Consider the following 19,481-nt stretch of genomic DNA (forward strand, 5'->3'; position numbering starts at 1 on the left):
TTGGGGGAAAGTACCCCATAAATTTCTCTGCAGCATTGCCTAGGCAACAGTTTCTGAGACTGAACAGCAGAGTTTTTCCTGATACAGAAAATCAGGTGACAAGCCCAAGGCGAGGGGACGGATGCAGCCCAGCTCACTTGTGGAATGCTTCACCTGAGTGGTTCAAAGCAAACATTCAAAGCTCTTTAACTCTGTGTCTGCCTCCATACTGGTACTTCAAAACTGATAAGGCAACATGTTTGGGATTTCTCTCCCCCAGCTCTCTCAAGTAAGCAGAGACTTTACTTCTAAAGGAATAGATGAGCTTTATCTTATTTCTCTTTCCAGGATTCCATGTTCATGGCTCATCAGAAAATCCACCGAATGGACTGGAGAACTCTTACGTATATCTCAGGTGCCCACGCAGGAAAGTCCAAAGTTGTATCTTTGGGCTTGCCAAGCTAGGAGTTCATCCTTGCTACCCAGGTAAGACTTATCAATGCTTCTTTGGTTTGTCTTTTGAAAATAGGCTGTCCTGGGTATCTGGGCATCCCAGGCAATGACCTATATTTGCACACTTGTATGTCCGGTTCTGAACCAATGACTGGACTAGGACTTTGGGAGACTAGGGTTTGAATTCCTATTCAGCCACTGAAACCCATTGAGTGAATTTGGAGAAGTCATATGCTCTCAGTCTTAGAGGAAAGTAATGGCAAAGATCTCTGAACAAATCTTGACAAGAAAACCCTGTGATAGGTTCATCTTAGGGCAATGGTTCTCAACCTGTGGGCCACAGCCCAGCAGTGAACCTCCTTCCTCTTTGTTTGTTTATTTTATTAATTTTATTTACACTCCTTTCCACAGAACTGACCATTGCATTAGATAGACCACATCAGATCTAGATGATTAAATATGGTTTTCTGTGGGTGAGCAGATGGTGACAACTGGATGGCATATGTTCTGTATCAGAGACTAGAGCTGATGTGGTCTATCCAATGCAATTTTCTGAATCAGCACCCCAAATAATCAAACCGAATCTAAAGTTGACCAAAAACTGATTCATAACCCTTTGGATACTAATGTTGGAGAGTGGTTCCTGGTCAAGTGGGCCCTAGTTAAAGTAGTCCCTTGTCAAGTGGGCCCTGGTCAAAAAAAAGGTTGGGAACCACTGTCTTATGGCCATCCTAAATTGGAAACAACTTAACAACATAAAACAACAAGTTTTTTCTTCAGTTCATAGTGTGGTGCATCTTGACCCTCCTTTCCCCTTCATCTTGGACACTCAAATTCATATTGCTTCTTCAGTTAAAAGCACTAATTTGATATCAGAATTTAGAGTTCTAAAGACCGCAGATATTGAGTCCTAGAGTCCGCGCCTGGTGAGGCTGGCAAACCCCAATGGTCTCAGAAGATATGATTCACCAGTGAAAGGCAAATAAAAGAGGCTTTATTCAATCTGCAGAAGAGATGTGAGTACAGCAACAGGTGCCAAATTGTACAAGCATAAGCATTATGGGATGTGCAGCCATTTTTATACAGTAGAAAACCCATGCATTGACACTGTCTAGTTTTGAATTTCCCTCCCTGTTCTTAATGGGCTGAGAGCAGGAAACCGGCCGGTGTCCCCTGCACTCCTGATTTGGGGGGGGGGGGGGGGGCTCACATGGACTTGCTCTGCAATTGGCTCTGACACCAAAGATGCTGCTTGGTGGGAATGTCCTGGAGTCGCCAATCAGCTATTGGAGGCATTGCTAGGGATGGAGAGGAGCTTCCGGGAAGCAGCAGCACATCTGGAAGCTTAAGATGAAGATGTTTTTTATTTAATATATTTATAGGATAAAATGGAAATAAAATGAAATATTAGGGATTTGGAGGGAAAAAGCAAGGATCAGGGGGTGCCAAGATGGTGTCATGGTGGGCATGCATGAAGGGGTTAGAAAGGTTGTTTCCTTTTCTTTCAATTATTTAGCTCCTGCTTCAGTGGAAGTGGGAGCCCCGGTGGCGCAGCATGTTAAAGCGCTAAGCTGCTGAACTTGCTGACCGAAAGGTTGCAGGTTTGAATCCAGAGAGCGGAATGAGTGCCTTCTGTTAGCCCCAGCTTCTGCCAACCTAGCAGTTCAAAAACATGCAAATGTGAGTAGATCAATAGATACTGCTCCGGTGGAAAGGTAATGACACACCATGCAGCCATGCCGGCAACATGACCATGGAGGTGTCTATGGACAATGCTAGCTTTTCAGCTTAGAAATGGAAATGAGCACCAACCCCCAGAGCCAAACATGACTGGATTTAATTCCAGGGGAAAACCTTTACCTTTACCTCAGTAGAAGTACAGGTGATCAGAGAAGAATAGAGGGAGGTATTGCCAAGGATAGAAAATTTAAGGCGTTCATCCTAAAATATACTTTTTGCGTTAAAATTCAAGAGGTTATATATTTAGTTACTCAGATATTTAAGGAACAGTAAATGGATTGCTTTGGAAATAGTTGAGATATGTTCTGGTTTGAATCAGCTCATATCTTGGGATTTAAAACAAAAAGGAGTTGTAGTTTTGGGAGGGAGTTATTGGAAGGGTTAGGCTGCTGCTGGTCTGTTGCGGGTTGAGGGAAAGGACACTACTGCATTTCATTCTGGCTTGATGTCCTTAGGAAACTATAAATTTTTTGGGGTGGGGGGTCTTGGGTTTGACAACATATAGACAAAGCTTAGAAAATCTAACTGCAATTACCAGTCTTGAAGTCTTTCCAAAGAGACATGAAGTCAGCTACAAAACCAGAGGTACTTTGTTTAACAGGATAGATTCCTCTTAGAGACAGTGCCCTGAGGATGGGTTACCTGTCCCAGCAGGCACACCTGGAAAGGCACAAGACATGCAACTCACATGCTTGGGCTTGTCATTGCCACAGGCAGCACTCCCAAACAGAGATGCTGTCGAAGGGTGGGGCCTCTGCATCCCTAAGGACAACGGCTAATCTTAGTGCAGTGAAAGGGAGGGTACAGAACTGCAGATGTTGCAGAACTGCAGCTCTCTCTATTCCTCATCTTGGCCTATAACAAGCCTGCACAGCCTGTGACCTTCTCAGTGTTTTGGAATTTCTGGCCATTGGAATAGCTGGCTAGAGCTTCTGGGAGTTAGAGACCGAAAGACCTGAGGGCCTCAGTTTGTGCAAGCCTGGCCTATACAGTCATGATTATAGCTGATGTGAGTTGCAATTCATCCCCTGGAGGGGCACACTTTGCCCAACTTTGGGCCCTTCCACACAGCTGTATAAATCCATATTGAACTGGATTATGTGGCAGTGTGGACTCAGATATTCCAATTCAAAGCAGACATTGTGGTTTATCTGCTTTGATATTCTGAGTTATATGGCTGTGTGGAAGGGCCCGTTGTCTCATTAGAGAAGATACTGCACATCTTCCTTGATTTTTCTACGTCCAGGATCTTTTAAGGTCAATGCCTATTGGCCAACTCCCATTTATTGTTCAGAAAGGTGAAGAGGAAATCCTTCATGTGGTTTCCTATCAGTGTAATAATACCTGGGGGAGAGACTAGTGTCTGTGCATTTTCCCCACCCTGATTGCCCTCCTGAGGTTTTCAGAGTGTTGTTATTACTGAGCAAAGTCTCCCTCCTACAACTATGATTTTCAGAATTCCCAGTCAGCATGCAACTGGCCAAACTGGTTATAGTTTCTGGAAATTGCAGACCAAGGCATAAATGCAGTTTATGTTGTTGGTAATATGGTAACTTGGAGGTATCTCAGTCATGGGGCAGCCATGAATCAAAGTCAGCTTGAAGACAGTTAACAATAACAGTACAGAAAGCATGTGACTTATATAAGATCCCATGAGTTCCCATGGCTGAACAAGAATCTTGGTCTCCTGAATTTATTTATTTATTTATTTATTTGCAGTATTTATATTCCACCCTTCTCACCCCGAAGGGGACTCAGGGTGGATCACATTCCACATATAAGGCAAACATTCAATGCCATAACATAGAACAAAGACAGAGGCAGACGCAGGCACCGGGCTGGCCTCGAACTCATGACCTCTTGGTCAGAGTGATTTGTTGCAGCTGGCTGCTAACCAGCCTGCACCACAGCCTGGCCTAGTCCTAGTCCATGTCTTAAACTCTAGATCAGTGGTTGCCAACCTTTTTTTTAACCAGGGACCACTTGACCAGGGACCACTTTGACCAGAGACCATTCTCCAGCATTAGTACCAAAAGGGTTATGAATCAGTTTTTGGGCAACTTTAGATTTGGTTTGGTTATTTGGGATGCTGATTCAGGAAATTGGATAGACCACATCAGCTCTAGTTTCTGATACAGAACATATGCCATTCATTGGTCACCATTCCCTCGCCCATAGAAAACCATATTTAATAATCTAGACCTGATGTGGTCTATTCAATGCAATTTTCTGAATCAGCACCCCAAATAACCCCAGGAAATGGCCTAAAAATGAAAACATCAAAATAATTTTTTGGTTGGGCTGTTATTTTCTGTGTTTTTTGTTAAGACTAATGTAAAACAAAGAAGTGGAGGTGGCTAAGGTTGACAAAAATACAAAAAGTGGAGCATGAGACCCAAAAAATTGTCCCTAACTGCTTTCTCTTACCTTCCCACTAATACTGAATGGTAGAAAATTAAAAGATGTGTCGTATTTCTTCACATAACTCATAGTTAAATTCTGAAATTTTCTACCAACAAGATGCATTATCAGTTACCAAGCTAAAACTCTTTAAAGAGGATTTAAGCAAATAAATGATGCAATCCCTGAGTTACAAACATTTGACTTACAAACAATTCAAGTGTGCCCCTCCAGATGTTGTAGAACGGTAGTTCTCGACCTGTGGGCCCCCAGGCATTTTGGCCTGCAACTCCCAGAAATTCCAGCCATTTTACCAGCTGTTCGGGTTTCTGGGAGTTGAAGGACAAGACATCTGGGGTCCCACAGGTTGAGAACCACTGTTGTAGAGCTATCAGCACTAGCCAGCTGAGCCAATGGCAAGAGACAATGTGAATTGCAGTCCAAAAACATACAGAGGGCTTCAGTTTGCTCTTTTGCTGTAAAAGGTAAAGGTAAAGGTTTTTCCCTGACGTTAAGTCCAGTCGTGACCGACTCTGGGGGTTGGTGCTCATTTCCATTTCTAAGCCGAAGAGCCGGCGTTGTCCGTAGACACCTCCAAGGTCATTTGGCCGGCATGACTGCATGGAGCGCCGTTACCTTCCCGCTGGAGCGGTACCTATTGATCTACTCAAATTTGCATGTTTTCGAACTGCTAGGTTGGCAGGAGCTGAGGCTGTATAAAAATCTAAATCAGATATGCCTTTTGTTTGATCCGATAGGTTATTTTTATAGGTCCGCCCCCCGCCCCCCCAAAAAAAACAAGGAGGCAATCCAATGCAAGAGTATATGAGGGTTGGGTTCTACTGGATTCTTTGGGATGGAGTGGGAGTTACTTCTGAGTAGATAGGTCTCTGTAAATGCAGCCTTACACAGAGGACACATGTACAAATGACACTGAAGTTGTTCACAAGAGGTTGGAAGAACTCTGACATTTGGTCATATTTCTCAGGAATTCTTTTCTGATCCTAACTTGTGTTCATTGCCTCTTGCCAGGGACTCTTGCTTTCAGAAAGCAACCCCACCCCAACATGTTCTTGCATCTTTTATTTTGTCTTCCACCCCTGACATGCTAGGGAAGTAAATCTCGGCTTAGAAAGCCAGTCTTCTGGTACAGCCATACATCAGTGTCATAGACCAGGGCAAAGCATAGTTTGTAGCAGCTAGTTCAGACATGGGCAAATTTAGGCCCTCCGGGTGTTTTGGACTTCAACTCCCACAATTCCTAACAGCCGATAAGATGGCTGGGATTTCTGGGAGTTTTCCTTATTTTCCTTTTTTCCCCCATTTATTCTTGGAACACTCTTTCTTCTCCAGTGGCCAGTGGGGGAAAAGATAGGGTTTCTCTCGCAAAGGATCCAAAGTCATTGCCTGCTGAGTTTTGATAGTGGATAAAGTGTTGCAAAATAGATCATCCTGGTAGAGAGATACCCATGAGTTACATTTTGCTATTTTCTAGAAACAGCTACATGCTGCAACATTCTTTCTCTTATTTTTTTTCCTTGCCATGACACTATACTCTTCCCTATGACAGGTGTAGATAAATAAACCAATAAAAATGGGTGAAGCTAGAGCCAGACACTGGATTGCTTGTTTTCCTCAAGGTCACAGATACTGTGCTTTGAATAACTGCATGCTATCTCCAGGTTTATTTTGGTTAAATATGAAGCTCCCACAGGAACGTTTTGAATGGTGTCAGTCCAGTACATGGTAACACATTGAATATGTGGTATTAAAATAGGGGGCCCTACCACTAAGGCCCTTTCCACACTGCCACATAATCCAGATTAACAAAGCAAATAATCCACATTATCTGTTTTGAACTGGATTTTATTTATTTGTTTGTTTGTTTTCTATCTCACCTCGCAGGGGACTCAGAGCAGCGTACACCATATATTTAGGCAAACATTCAATGAGTTTTATGGGCTGTATGACAATGTTCCAGAAGCATTCTCTCCTGACGTTTCACCCACATCTCTGGCAGGCATCCTAAGAGGTTGTGAGGTTTGTTGGAAACTGGGCAAATGGGGTTTATATATCTGTGGAATGTCCAGGGTGGGAGAAAGAACTTTTGTCTGTTGGAGACAACCTTGAATGTTGCAATTGGCCAGCTTGATTAGCATTGAATAGCCTTGCAGCTTCAAAGCCTGGCTGTTTCCTGCCTGGGGGAATCCTTCGGAAGTGTTAGCTGGCCCTGATTGTTTCCTGTCTGGAGTTCCTCTGTTTTTTGAGTGTTGATCTTTATTTACTGTCCTGATTTTAAGCCAGGTGGCCAATTGCAATATTCACACTCTCCACAAACAGACAAAAGTTCTTTCTCCCATTCAGGGGATTCCACAGACATATAAATCTCACTTGCCTAGTTTCCATCAGACCTCACAACCTTGAAGGATGCCTGCCATAGATGTGGGTGAAACGTCAGGAGAGAATGCTTCTGGAACATGGCGATACAGCCCGGAAAACTCACAGCAGCCCAGTGATTCCTGCAATGAAAGCCTTCAACAACACATTAAACATTCAATGCCTCAATTATACAACTATTAAAAACATAACATAACATCATTAAAACAGTAGACATAAACAATTTAAAACCAACAGCATTAAACATAATCTAGTACACAATTACCACGTTACACAAATCCTTAGTTATAATTCAGCTGCTTCATTTCCACTGTCTACACTGCCATATAATCCAGTTCAAAGCAGATGATCTGGATTTTATATGGCAGTGTAGAAGGGGCCTAAATATGCATGCAATCTAACACCACTTCAACTGCCATGGCTCAATGCAGTAGATTCATGGAAGCTGTAGTTTTTTGAGGTACCAGCAATCTTTTACAGAGAAGGCTTTGAAGGCCTTGTAAAACAACAACTCACAGGATCCCCTAGCATTGAGCCATGGTATCAAACTGCATTCATTCTACAATGTAGGTGCACCCTACAAAACCAGGCACAGCATATGTAGATCATGTACTTTTTAGGGTGGCAAATTAAAGATGAGATGGGATATTGGCACACTTTTCTTACCAAAGATGGACCCTAGCACCAGCCAGGGCCAATGAGAGAGGACTTCAGCTTATACATCAGTCTGGGACTAGAAGCCAAGGAGGAGCTCCTATGCATTTCTGACATCGGTAGCTGCCTGCTTTGTTTGTATTTTATCATAATCATATTTTTCTACAAAACTGAAAACAGAAACTATAATATTTCATGTTATAAGTACTATTATTTTTGTTGAAAATAATTAAGATCCTTAAATTGTTGAGAGGAGTCCTCAACACCTAGGTCCCAAAACCATTTCTGTGGCTGCATCTATACTGTTGAATTAATGCAGTTTGACACCTCTTTCAGTGCCATGGCTCAATGCTATGGAATCCTGGGAATTTGCACACTCTTTTGCTTTCTCACTTCATCACATTTATTAAATTCTACTGGGTCTTATACTTAAAATCTGGTAACCCACTGTGTTCATCACATTAGGTTGGATTCAAGTGTAGAGCAGAGCATTATTTCCATATTTTAAGCATGAGGCCAGCATTCTTTTCAAATGTTTCAGGAGGTGGTGGGAAAGTGGATTTTGGGAAAAGATTCGGATGAATGGCCAGTTCAGTAATGTGATGGCATTCATTGCTCTCAGGATTAAAATGAGACATGTCCCCAATTTGTGGGAGGGGAAATCGTGGGAGGCGCCAAGATAGCCTTGTTAGAGAAAGTGTATTGTGCCATGTCTCCATGCTGTGCAGTCCTGGGAGTTATAGTTTCCCAAGGTCCATACCCTTCTCTGGGTGCATTTACACTATGGAATGAATGCTCTTGGACCCCACTTTGAATACCATAGCTCCATACTATGCATTCCTGGGAGTTTAGTTTCCCAAGGTCCATACCCTTCTCTGGGTGCATTTACATTATGGAATGAATGCTCTTGGACCCCACTTTGAATACCATAGCTCCATACTATGCATTCCTGGGAGTTATAGTTTCCCAAAGTGCATACACTTCTCTGGGTCCATCTGCACTGGAGAATAAATGCAGTAGGGACCCATTTTAAATGCAAGTATTTATTATTATTATTATTATTATTATTATTATTATTATTATTATTCCATGTCTCCATGCTGTGCAGTCTTGGGAGTAAGAGTTTTCCAAGGTCCATACCATTCTTTTGGTGCATTTACAATACGGGGTGAATGCCCTTGCACCCCACTTTAAATCCCATGACTCCATGCAATGGAGTCCTCCTGGGAGTTATAATTTCCCAAAGTCAATGCACTTCTCTGGGTGTATCTACACTGTGCAGCTGGACCTTACTTTAAATGCCATGTCAGCATGAGATGGTCTTGGGAACTGCAGTTTTCCAAGGTCCGTGAACCTTCTCTGGGTGCATCTACACCATGAACTGACGGCAGCTGGGCCTAAGGCTGTTAGGAATGTTGGGAGTTGAAGTCCAAAACTCCTGGCGGGAAGGCCCAAGTTTGCCCCAGCCTCTGAGTCTGGGCTCCCAGCACTGCGAAATGCTTGTCTATTTCTGTCTCTCTGGCGTGGAAAGAGCCAGCACGGCGGAGATGGGGGATTTACAGGGAGTAAGCTGCCGAGCTAACACGACAAAAGCCTCCCATCAACAAACAACCTTTAAGGGCATTAAGGGGCGGGGCATTGCCTGGCCCCGCCCCCTCCCGAGAGGCCCCGCCCCTCCCTTATAAGACCAATGCGGCAGGGCAGCGGGCACTAGGCGTTGCTGCTTCTCATAGAGATATCGTCGCCCGTACTCTGAAGTGAGAGCTTAGCCCCGCCGTTTGCACCATGGTAAGTGAAGGGATCTGAGAAGGAAGGAGGCGGCGAGATGGCGCCTCTTTCTCAGGAAGGAAGTTTCTACGCGGGGGCTGAATGGCCATCTGTCGGGAGGGCTTCGATTGCGTGGCGGAAGGGACTGCGGGTGGGTGGCCTGCTCTAACTAGGCTTCTGTGCTCCTTCCTGTTCCCGCCACGAGGGGCCCTTCCATATGTCCCAGAATATCAAGGCAGTGTGGACTCAGATAACCCCGTTCAAAGCAGATATCGTGGGATTTGATATTCTGGCTGTCTGGAAGGGCCCGAGGTTGTGCCGGGGCGCCTTGCATGGGGCCTTGGGGTTGAATCCGTGGCCTCGTTTAGCTCTCACGGGATTCTGCCGGGAGTTTGAACCTCCCAGGATCGAAAGCGGCACCTCTTCTGCAGTGTAGACGTGCGCCGCGCGGCCAGTGCCCTTTTTGCGCCCTCTCCGCCGCCCAGAGCCAGAGAGAAGCTATTAAGAGGCGGAGCAGAGCGGGCTCTCTCTCTCGTTCTCTCTCTCTGCGCCCGCTTTCCGGCCAAATCCCGGGGCTGGAAATAGCCGGGCTCGGGTCCAAAGGAGGTAATCGCATCTCCCGTCTCATCTCGGGGGAATCTTCGCCCTTCGCCCTATATTTAGTGGCTGGAAGGAGGCCGGGGCCGGCTCCCCACTTTTGGTTTTGGCCCACGACGCCATGAAGTTCCCTTTGGGCTGCGTCACTTTCTGAATGCGCGCCTCGCCGAGGTGTGGGAGGCGGAAGAGAGCCATTTTAAAAAATCGGGGCGGAAAGTCATGCCCTTTTTCCCTCCAGTTTGGGCTTTCAAAACCCTGGAAAAGAGGGTGCCCTCTGGATCTGGGGGCCCTTTCAGTATAACAGCCATATAACTCGGCATATCGAGGCTGAGAATCCACAATATCTGCTTTGGACTGCATTATCTGGGCTGTGGCGCAGGTTGGAAAGTAAGCCAGCTGCAACAAATCACTCTGACCAAGAGGTCATGAGTTCGAGGCCAGCCCGTGCCTGCGTCTTGTCTCTGTCTCTGTTCGATGTTATGGCAATGTGTGCAATGTGATCCGCCCTGAGTCCCCTTCGGGGTGAGAAGGGCGGAATATAAATGCTGTAAATAAATAAATACAGTAGAGTCTCACTTATCCAACATAAACGGGCTGGCAGAATGTTGGATAATAAGGAGGGATTAAGTAAAAGCCTATTAAACATCAAATTAGGTTATGATTTTACACCAAAACATCATGTTATACAACAAATACCATCATGTTATACAACAAATTTGACAGAAAAAGCAGTTCAATATGCAGTAATGTTATGTTGTAATTACTGTATTTACGAATTTAGCACCAAAATATCATGATGTATTAAAAACATTGACTACAAAAATGCGTTGGATAATCCAGAATGTTGGATAAGCGAGTGTTGGATAAGTGAGACTCTACTGTAAATAAATTATCTGAGTCCACACTGCCATATAATCCAGTTCAATGTGGGTTTTATGCAGCTGTGGAAGGGGCCTTCGTGCCCTTCCACACAGCCATATAACCCAGAATATCGAGGCTGAGAATCCACAATATCTGCTCTGGAATGGATTATCTGAGTCCAATTGTTCATCCCAGGCCCCTTCCTTCCATCATCTGCTATATAATCCAGTTCAATGTGGATTTTATACAGCTGTGTGGAAGGAAGGGGCCTGGGATGAACAATTGCGCTTTGACTTCTCTTATGAATGGCACCATCTCTTATCCAACCCGTACAGACAGCTTTCTCACATTACAGGCAGACTCAATATTTACCATGTTCCCACCACTCTTTGCATTTTATACAGGCATGGGCAAACTTGGGCCCTCCAGGCATTTGGGACTTCAACTCCCACAATTCCTAACAGTCGGTAGGCTGTTAGGAATTGTGGGAATTGAAGTCCAAAACACCTGGAGGGCCCAAGTTTGCCCATGCCTGATGTAGTAGGACAGGCATGGGCAAACACCGGCCCTCCAAGGCTGAGGAGGGAAAGGAAGGGGCCTGAAGCTGTTAGGAACTGAGAGAGTTAAAAGTCCAAAACACCTAAAGGGCCCAAGTTGCCTCATGCCTGTAGTAGGAGCACTTCCATGTTGAGCCCCAGCAAGGAAGCCAAAGGGCAGCTTCCTTCCCGCTTTTATGGAGTCCACAGCCTAAGGGAGGGGCTTAGGCCTGCAGTTATAATTAGGGGGCATCTACCCGTGACTCCCAAACTCGGCCCTCCCAGGTATTTTGATTTAAACTCCCCGAAACTTCACAAATGCCTCAGTCAATCCTCTGGAATTCTGGGAAGTCCAAAGTGCCTGACTGACCAGAGTTTGGAAAACAAATATCTATACTATGATGGAGGCCCCAGTGGTGCAGCGGATTAAACCGCTGCACTGCTGAACTCACTGACTGAAATCTGGGGAGCGGGGTGAGCTCTCGCTGTTAGCCCCAGCTTCTGCCAACCTAGCAGTTCAAAAACATGCAAATGTGAGTAGATCAATAGATGTGAATAGATCAATAGATGTGAAAAACATGCAAATGTGAATAGATCAATAGTGGGAAGGTAGCAGCACTCCATGCAGTCATGCCGGCCACATGACCTTGGAGGTGTCTACGTTGAGCACCAACCCCTAGAGTGGGACAGGACTAGACTTAATGTCAGGGGGAAAACTATACCTTTACAAAATACTATGGAACCAATGCAGTTATTTATTTATTTACTTACCATACTTTTATCCTGCCTTTCTCAACTCCGACTCAAGGCAGCTTTAGAAAGGCAACAATTCGGTGCCATGTGTATATATATACATCAATGAATAAACAAAAATATTAAAAACAAACATTAAAGCAAGAATTAAAATCACATAATCCAGGTCATATTCCAGGGCTAGCCTGGGTTGTCATTAAATTAATTTATAGGGTATTATTGTGCTGCTCCCATTATTGACCAAAAGCCTTATCACAAAACCATGTTTTAGTTGTTTTCTGAAGGCCAAGAGGGAGGGGATGATCTAATTTCACTAGGGAGGTAGTTCTATAGTCAAGGGGCCACCACTGAGAAGGCCCTGTCTCTCATCCCCACCAGTCACACATGTGAGGGAGGTGGAACCGAGAGCAGGGCCTCCCCTGACACCACTTGAGTTGCCACAGCTCAATACTATGGAATCCCGGAAGCTGGAGTTTGGTCCCCTCTGGCAAAGAAAGCTATAGATTTTGTAAAACTACAACTCCCACATAACATTGAGCCACAACGATGCCAGCCTGCATTAATTCTACTGTGGAGGTCAGAGGTGTCAAACTTGTGGCCCTCCAGATGTTTCAGACTTAACTCCCAGAAGCCCTGGCCAGCTTGTCCAATGGCCAGGAATTCTGGGAGCCGAAGTACAAAACACTTAGAGGGTCTCGGGTTTGACACCATAGGTGTAGATGCTTGTTTGGCATCAGAGCTCATCTCACTGTGGAGACTATCTCCATATACAAGGTGCTTCAAAAAGATGGACCTGATGTGAAACCCCAAACCACGCATGAATAAAGCCCTTATCCCTTGAGTTTCAAATGATTGCTGCTAGATGCCAATGCCAGCTATTGGAGTATATTAGGCTAACTGAAACAGAGCAGCACCCAGCTGAAACTTTTCCAACAATATCAGAAGTGTTTCATAACACTTGGTAACTCATTAAAGTGGTTTGTAACTTTTTATGTAATTGTAACACGTTGCCATCGTGAAATACTGTATATCACTCTGAAATTTGAGTCCATCGTTTTGAAAAGCCCTGTGTTGCATCATGTAGGAGGGAAGGTGAGCAGCGATTCAAGGGAGGATGGGGACACAACTTTGGACTATGGTACCCCAAACCCCAAGCCAGTATGGCTAATAATAAAGCATTGTGGAAGGTGTGTGGACCTACCCATGGTCACTCAGTGGCTTTCCACGGCCGAGCAGGGATTTGAACTCTGGTCTGCAGTCATAGTCTAACACTCAAAACACTATACAACAATGGCTCTCATTATATAATATAGTTAATATAATCCACATTATTTACTGTAAATAATACATTTTGCTGTCAATATAAGGTATTATAATTATCTATATTTCTACAATGTATACTGTACATTAGATGTAGCCCAAAAGAGCTGTTAAGAGGAAGGAACAGATTGTCTTCACTTTGAGAAATCCTCCAGATAATTTTTTCAGTAGACCTTTTATCTTAAGCTCTGTAAGGTGTGTCACTCTTCTAATGGGAGGATCCTGCTTATGACCATCTGGTGAATCTAGAAGAGGAAAAACTTGAAAATTATGTTCAGTCATTTTATACCGTTTAGCTATTGGCCATTACAAAATGTGACCACATTGTGTTGTAAGAGTTGCCAGCCTGAAGACATTTCAAACTGTACCCTCTTGATGCAATCAGGATTTTTTTTTTCTTTAGCTGTTGGAATTATGGTTCAAGGAAAAACATGTTGTAGAAGGCGTTAAGTATGGCTAGTTGAGAGATGTCTCTTTGCAGATATTACAGGAGGTGTTAGGAACATGCAGATTAACAAACAAACTCGTTAATTATTTTCTGACATGATTGAGGCCAGAGTTTCAACCATGTCACAGAACAAGAGGTGTGAGTGCATGTGGGCCAGCAGCACCGAAGGTCCTGGAACACTATTAATAGTCTAACTGCTTACCCACATTATTTTGTTTTCTATATGGGAGGATAGAGATTCTTTGCACAGGGGATAAAAAAAACTAACTTGTCATTTGAGTTTTTATTTATAATCAACATTTTTATATAACATGGAATAGAACTTACCACTTAGGTGAAGACCATTTTATTTTTAATAGCCAGTAGCACTGAGGATACCATACTTACAAACTGGGATTCCCCCTTCCTGGGTCTGTCAGTCCATCTCTGCCAGTTTCTCTTGCTGAGAACAGCTAACTGGTTCCTTCTATCTGGAATAAATATATATCACCTCTTGATGGTCGAAGTCAGAAGTGATGGGTTCTCATTGAAAGGATAATGTTGTTGGTGCCCTGACTCATTTAGCACCTGGCTTAAAAGTGCTGGCACAGAGTCAGACTGCTGCAGCATGAATATTGTCAGTTTATGGGCTGGGTTGCCCAACAGGCTGGGTGGGTCTGTAAATAGCCACCTTCCCTGACTTAGTTGTGATGGTGTGATCGACTGAATACTAGCTAGTATAAACTCTCCTGCTGCATGAGCACTTTGAAATTTTTCTTTCTTGTTCTGTGCCAACCTGGCCACTAAATTAGACACTGCAGCATGACCTGCTGATGCCTCATTTTGATGAGATTGCAACTACTTTATAGTCAGTTGCAGCCTTGGCATGGCCTTCTGATTTATAGATTTATTCATGGACAGAATGTGAAAGTACTCTTCCTTCATTCTACTATGGATCGTAATCTCTGTGTGTGGATACCTTTGTCCTGGGGAATGCTCTTGTCATGTTCCAGCATGCATTCCTAGTTAGGGTGTTGCCAGCTTGTATGTGTGTGGTACGTCATCCAGTGAAACGAACTGCAGTGGTGGGTAGGAGAAAAGCACACTGAAAAGGCCTATATGCATTTTTATAGATTGCAGCCTGTGTGGGTGTCATGGGGAAATGTTCTCTGAACATGTACCATAATATATGGAAAGTCACTAAATGGCAGTTTTTCAGTAACACTTAGTGACTTAACAATCCTGTTATATTTTCTGTTCACGTCAGAAAGATGTTGCCACCATTACAGGTGAATATCATTGATCTTGCTATTGTGTTATGTAACCACTTGAAATGTGAAATGTCAATCTGCAGCACAGGTGCCACAAACTGCATTGTGTACATGCATGTACAGTATTTGGCTATGACATGTCTGTCCCATACAGCATTGTTATTGTTCCTTGGGTCAATGGAACTAGAAGTAGAAGTGCATCAAGGCTGGTCCACATGTAATTCTCTCTGACATGCTGTTATGAAATGTTCTAGATACACTGTTTGGCCACACCTCTCCAAACAGCTTGATTGTCTCTTACTGGTAAATTAGAAATATTCAGCTGAACCAGTGGGGCAGATAAAAAGCCCGGCCATTTCTAAAAGTATTCAGGTTGTTCCACGTTGGCTTCATCGAAGTCCATGGCTTTGAATTTTTGACTATTATCTTTCTGGTCACATTTTGCTGGAAGGATACTGAAAAGCCAGTACCGCAAGGCTGTAGTAATTTGATTGGGCTTTCTCTTTGAGTTACTAGCAAGTCTTTGGGCCAGAACCTTATTCTCAGTATGACTTGCATTGTCAGTTTGTTAGGAGAATAAGTGGAGAGAGAAGAGGCATGTGTGTCACCTTGAGCTCATTGAGGATAACGTGTGATAAAAATATAATTATTTTATTTTTTCTTCTGCAGCGTGAGTGTATCTCCGTCCATGTTGGCCAGGCTGGGGTGCAGATGGGCAATACTTGCTGGGAGCTATATTGCTTGGAACATGGGATTCAACCAGATGGACAGATGCCAAGTGAGAAGACCATTGGTGGTGGGGATGACTCCTTCACCACTTTCTTCTGCGAAACTGGCGCAGGGAAGCATGTGCCTCGGGCTGTCTTTGTGGACCTGGAACCCACTGTGATTGGTGAGTGGATGTGCATTTTCTCTGCCACTTGGCCTCTCTTTAGCTCAGCATCCATTTATATTGGTATTGATTTGAACCCTTCAACTATAGAATCACCAAAATCTAGCTGCAAGGTCAAATTTGGCTTTAAGAAGAATGTAGTCTAATTCCACAGTTGACAATCCCCAGAAGACTGGGTGAGTAGCAACGATGACAGGAACTTAGCAACATATCATGGAAAGGAAGAACTTTTTTATCTTCTTGCACTAAGAGACGATCCCATCAAAACTATTTACTATCCTGGGAAGTGCAAGTGGCAATTCAAACTGTTAGTAATGTTGGTCAGGAAGTGGAGCAATTCTAGGAATATTCTGGATTTTCCACAGCATTTGGGCTATAAATCAGGTTCTCTCTTCCATTTGGTAAATGATTTGGCCAAATTCCTGTTGACATATTGGTAGCAGTGACTTAACATTTCTCTGGCATCCTCTCCTCCTAATCCCCCTCCCCATCTTTTTCTAGATGAGATTCGTACTGGTGCTTATCGCCAGCTTTTCCATCCGGAGCAGATGATCACTGGCAAAGAAGATGCCGCCAACAACTATGCTCGTGGGCACTACACGATTGGCAAAGAGATAATTGACTTGGTGTTGGACAGGATCCGGAAACTGGTATACTTATGGAGAAAGGCTCAGGGGAAGAATAGAAGGAACTGCTGAAAGGTGGCAGGCAGTCTTGAACTAGAACTTGGGGCTGGAGGGAGGCATTTAGGAGGCCAAGGATTTAAGAAGGGTATTTTGTTTCATAGAATTTCTGCTGAGGATCTAATTCTGGATATAATACTGTCACATGTAGCCTCATGGCATAGAGCTTAAGAGAATGGATGAATACACCTCATTCTACTTCAGTACTCCACCCAATCTCCCTTTAAACCAAATACAGTTGTGCTAGAGATTCTGTAGTCAAAGGCATTTAGAACAAATCAGTGTGTAATTTAGAGCGACCACCGTCTCGCTACTTTACTCTTGTAACGTCTTCCACCTTATACAGTTGCCAATTTAGGAATGGTAGAAATCATTACATGTTATGATCTGACCATTCAAGTTCAGTTTTAAATCTATAATGTCATTCTGATTTTTTTTTGTCTACCCACTTCTTTCTTGTTTGAGCAGAGAAAGAACTATGTGTGCTGTGGCTGCTTCTTTACCCACTACTTCTTTAGGCCTTGTCACCCTCATCTCACTGCTTTAGTGACCCTATTTCTTCCTGGAATACCTGATTCCACAAGACTGCTAGTATGAATAGATAAGGAGCCCTCTGCAGACCTCTGAGTTGTCTTTAGGGCAAGCATGCATAGGATGGGTCTCCCCAGAAGCACCATATGTGGTAACCTGCCTAGGTTAACTAATGGATCTCAGTATGCCAGCTGAAGATCACTAGAATGGGCAATACTGGGCTATATGGCTCATGGTCTAACTTGATACTAGGCAACTTCCTATGTGTTCTTATTTGAAAGCTCTCTGACGAATTATCCTTATGGATGAGGTTGGGATAAAGATAAGACTTTTCCCCAACATAGTGACTCCACACAAAATGATTAGGAAGAATGGTTTATGATCTTCTCAGTTTGCATGGACAACTGAAAAGGGGAAGCTGGATTTTTTTAAAAAAACTTCCTTACAACCCTTTGTTAAGAGAGATATCTCCATACTTTTGATCTCTAGCCAGAGGATAGAATGGTAGCTTGCCCTGGGTCACATGTATTGTTCATGGCAGTGCTTCACTACTACAAGTGTAATATAATACACTGACTTCTAACCATCAAGTACACTGCTGCTTCTTCTAGATTGGAAAAAGGAGGAAACAGGAGACTTAGCAAAGACAAATTCCCAACAGACAACCATATGATTGATTGCATCAATCCTATGATTAAGGATAGATCCCTCATGTAGAACCCCCAGGTCAGAGTATCAGGGTGAAAAGAGCGTGCTGCCCTTTAGCAACAGTTTTTCTTTTGGCTCTTCCAACAGGCTGACCAATGTACAGGACTTCAAGGATTCTTGGTCTTCCATAGCTTTGGAGGAGGCACTGGTTCTGGATTCACGTCCTTGTTGATGGAACGTCTTTCTGTTGACTTTGGAAAAAAGTCCAAACTAGAATTTGCTATTTATCCAGCTCCGCAGATCTCCACAGCAGTGGTGGAGCCCTACAACTCCATCCTCACCACTCACACCACCCTTGAGCACTCAGACTGTGCTTTCATGGTGGACAATGAAGCCATCTATGATATCTGCCGCAGGAACCTGGACATAGAACGTCCAACTTACACAAATCTCAACCGCCTTATCAGCCAGATTGTGTCCTCCATCACAGCTTCCTTGCGTTTTGATGGTGCCCTCAATGTAGACCTGACAGAGTTCCAGACCAACCTTGTACCATACCCTCGCATCCATTTCCCTCTGGCCACTTACGCCCCAGTCATCTCTGCAGAGAAGGCTTACCATGAGCAGCTTTCTGTGGCTGAGATCACAAATTCTTGCTTTGAACCTGCTAACCAGATGGTGAAATGTGATCCCCGTCATGGCAAATACATGGCCTGCTGCCTTTTATACCGGGGTGATGTGGTGCCCAAAGATGTCAATGCTGCAATTGCTGCCATTAAGACCAAGCGCAGCATTCAGTTTGTAGATTGGTGTCCTACAGGTTTCAAGGTGGGCATCAATTACCAGCCTCCAACTGCAGTTCCCGGTGGCGACCTAGCCAAGGTGCAGCGAGCAGTGTGCATGTTAAGCAACACCACTGCCATTGCGGAGGCCTGGGCCCGGCTGGATCATAAGTTTGATCTGATGTATGCCAAGAGAGCCTTTGTGCATTGGTACGTAGGGGAAGGCATGGAAGAAGGAGAGTTCTCTGAGGCACGAGAAGACATGGCTGCCCTAGAGAAAGATTATGAAGAGGTGGGAATTGACTCGTATGAAGATGAAGAAGAGGGAGAAGAATAACTACAGATGGCCTTTGTTTGGACCTTCTTTTCCATTAAAGTATGCTTGGCTTTAATTGCATTCCTGTCAAAAGTGTCTTTCTTGCCCAAGATTGTGGTTTCTCCATTCTCATAATGTAGGATGTGAAAATGGGAAGTACATTTCTTAGTAGCGAAAATTGAGCAACATTGTGGAACAGTATTGCTTCTGATTTTCAGGGTTTTTTTTTTTAAACCCTTACTACTGGCACATGATAAAGTGAAACACTGGCTTTTTGCAAAATCCAAGAATGCCCCTAGGCAACATGAAACATTAAGAAATGGAAATGTAGACTTTGTTTAGAAGCTTAGCTAGTCAGCCAAATACAATCCTGGGAGATTACTACCACCGGTTTCGTTCTGTGGGATGGGTTTCATTTAATTTTGTGACAGCAAAGTATCCAATTTGGCATTTTGGGGATTAGACCACATCTGT

The 19,481-nt window shown here is 43.9% G+C and overlaps 1 protein-coding gene across 2 annotated transcripts; it reads left to right on the forward strand.

Annotated features, from left to right (window-relative positions):
• The first annotated feature begins 327 nt into the window (after positions 1-327).
• On the forward strand, positions 328-19,088 carry LOC100561542 (tubulin alpha-4A chain). 2 transcript variants are annotated; one of them, XM_062967269.1, is made up of 4 exons: positions 328-465; positions 15,825-16,047; positions 16,549-16,697; positions 18,057-19,088. In XM_062967269.1, the coding sequence occupies exons 2-4, from the start codon at positions 15,867-15,869 to the stop codon at positions 19,026-19,028; spliced, it is 1,302 nt and encodes a 433-aa protein (XP_062823339.1). In that variant the 5' UTR covers positions 328-465; positions 15,825-15,866; the 3' UTR covers positions 19,029-19,088. The 2 variants fall into 2 exon arrangements, with proteins under 2 accessions (XP_062823339.1, XP_003215035.2); XM_003214987.3 differs by lacking the exon at positions 328-465 and adding an exon at positions 9,254-9,411.
• Positions 19,089-19,481: the final 393 nt, after the last annotated feature.

The sequence above is a fragment of the Anolis carolinensis genome, chromosome 1, assembly GCF_035594765.1.
Source record: "Anolis carolinensis isolate JA03-04 chromosome 1, rAnoCar3.1.pri, whole genome shotgun sequence".
NCBI classification, from domain to species: domain Eukaryota; kingdom Metazoa; phylum Chordata; class Lepidosauria; order Squamata; family Dactyloidae; genus Anolis; species Anolis carolinensis.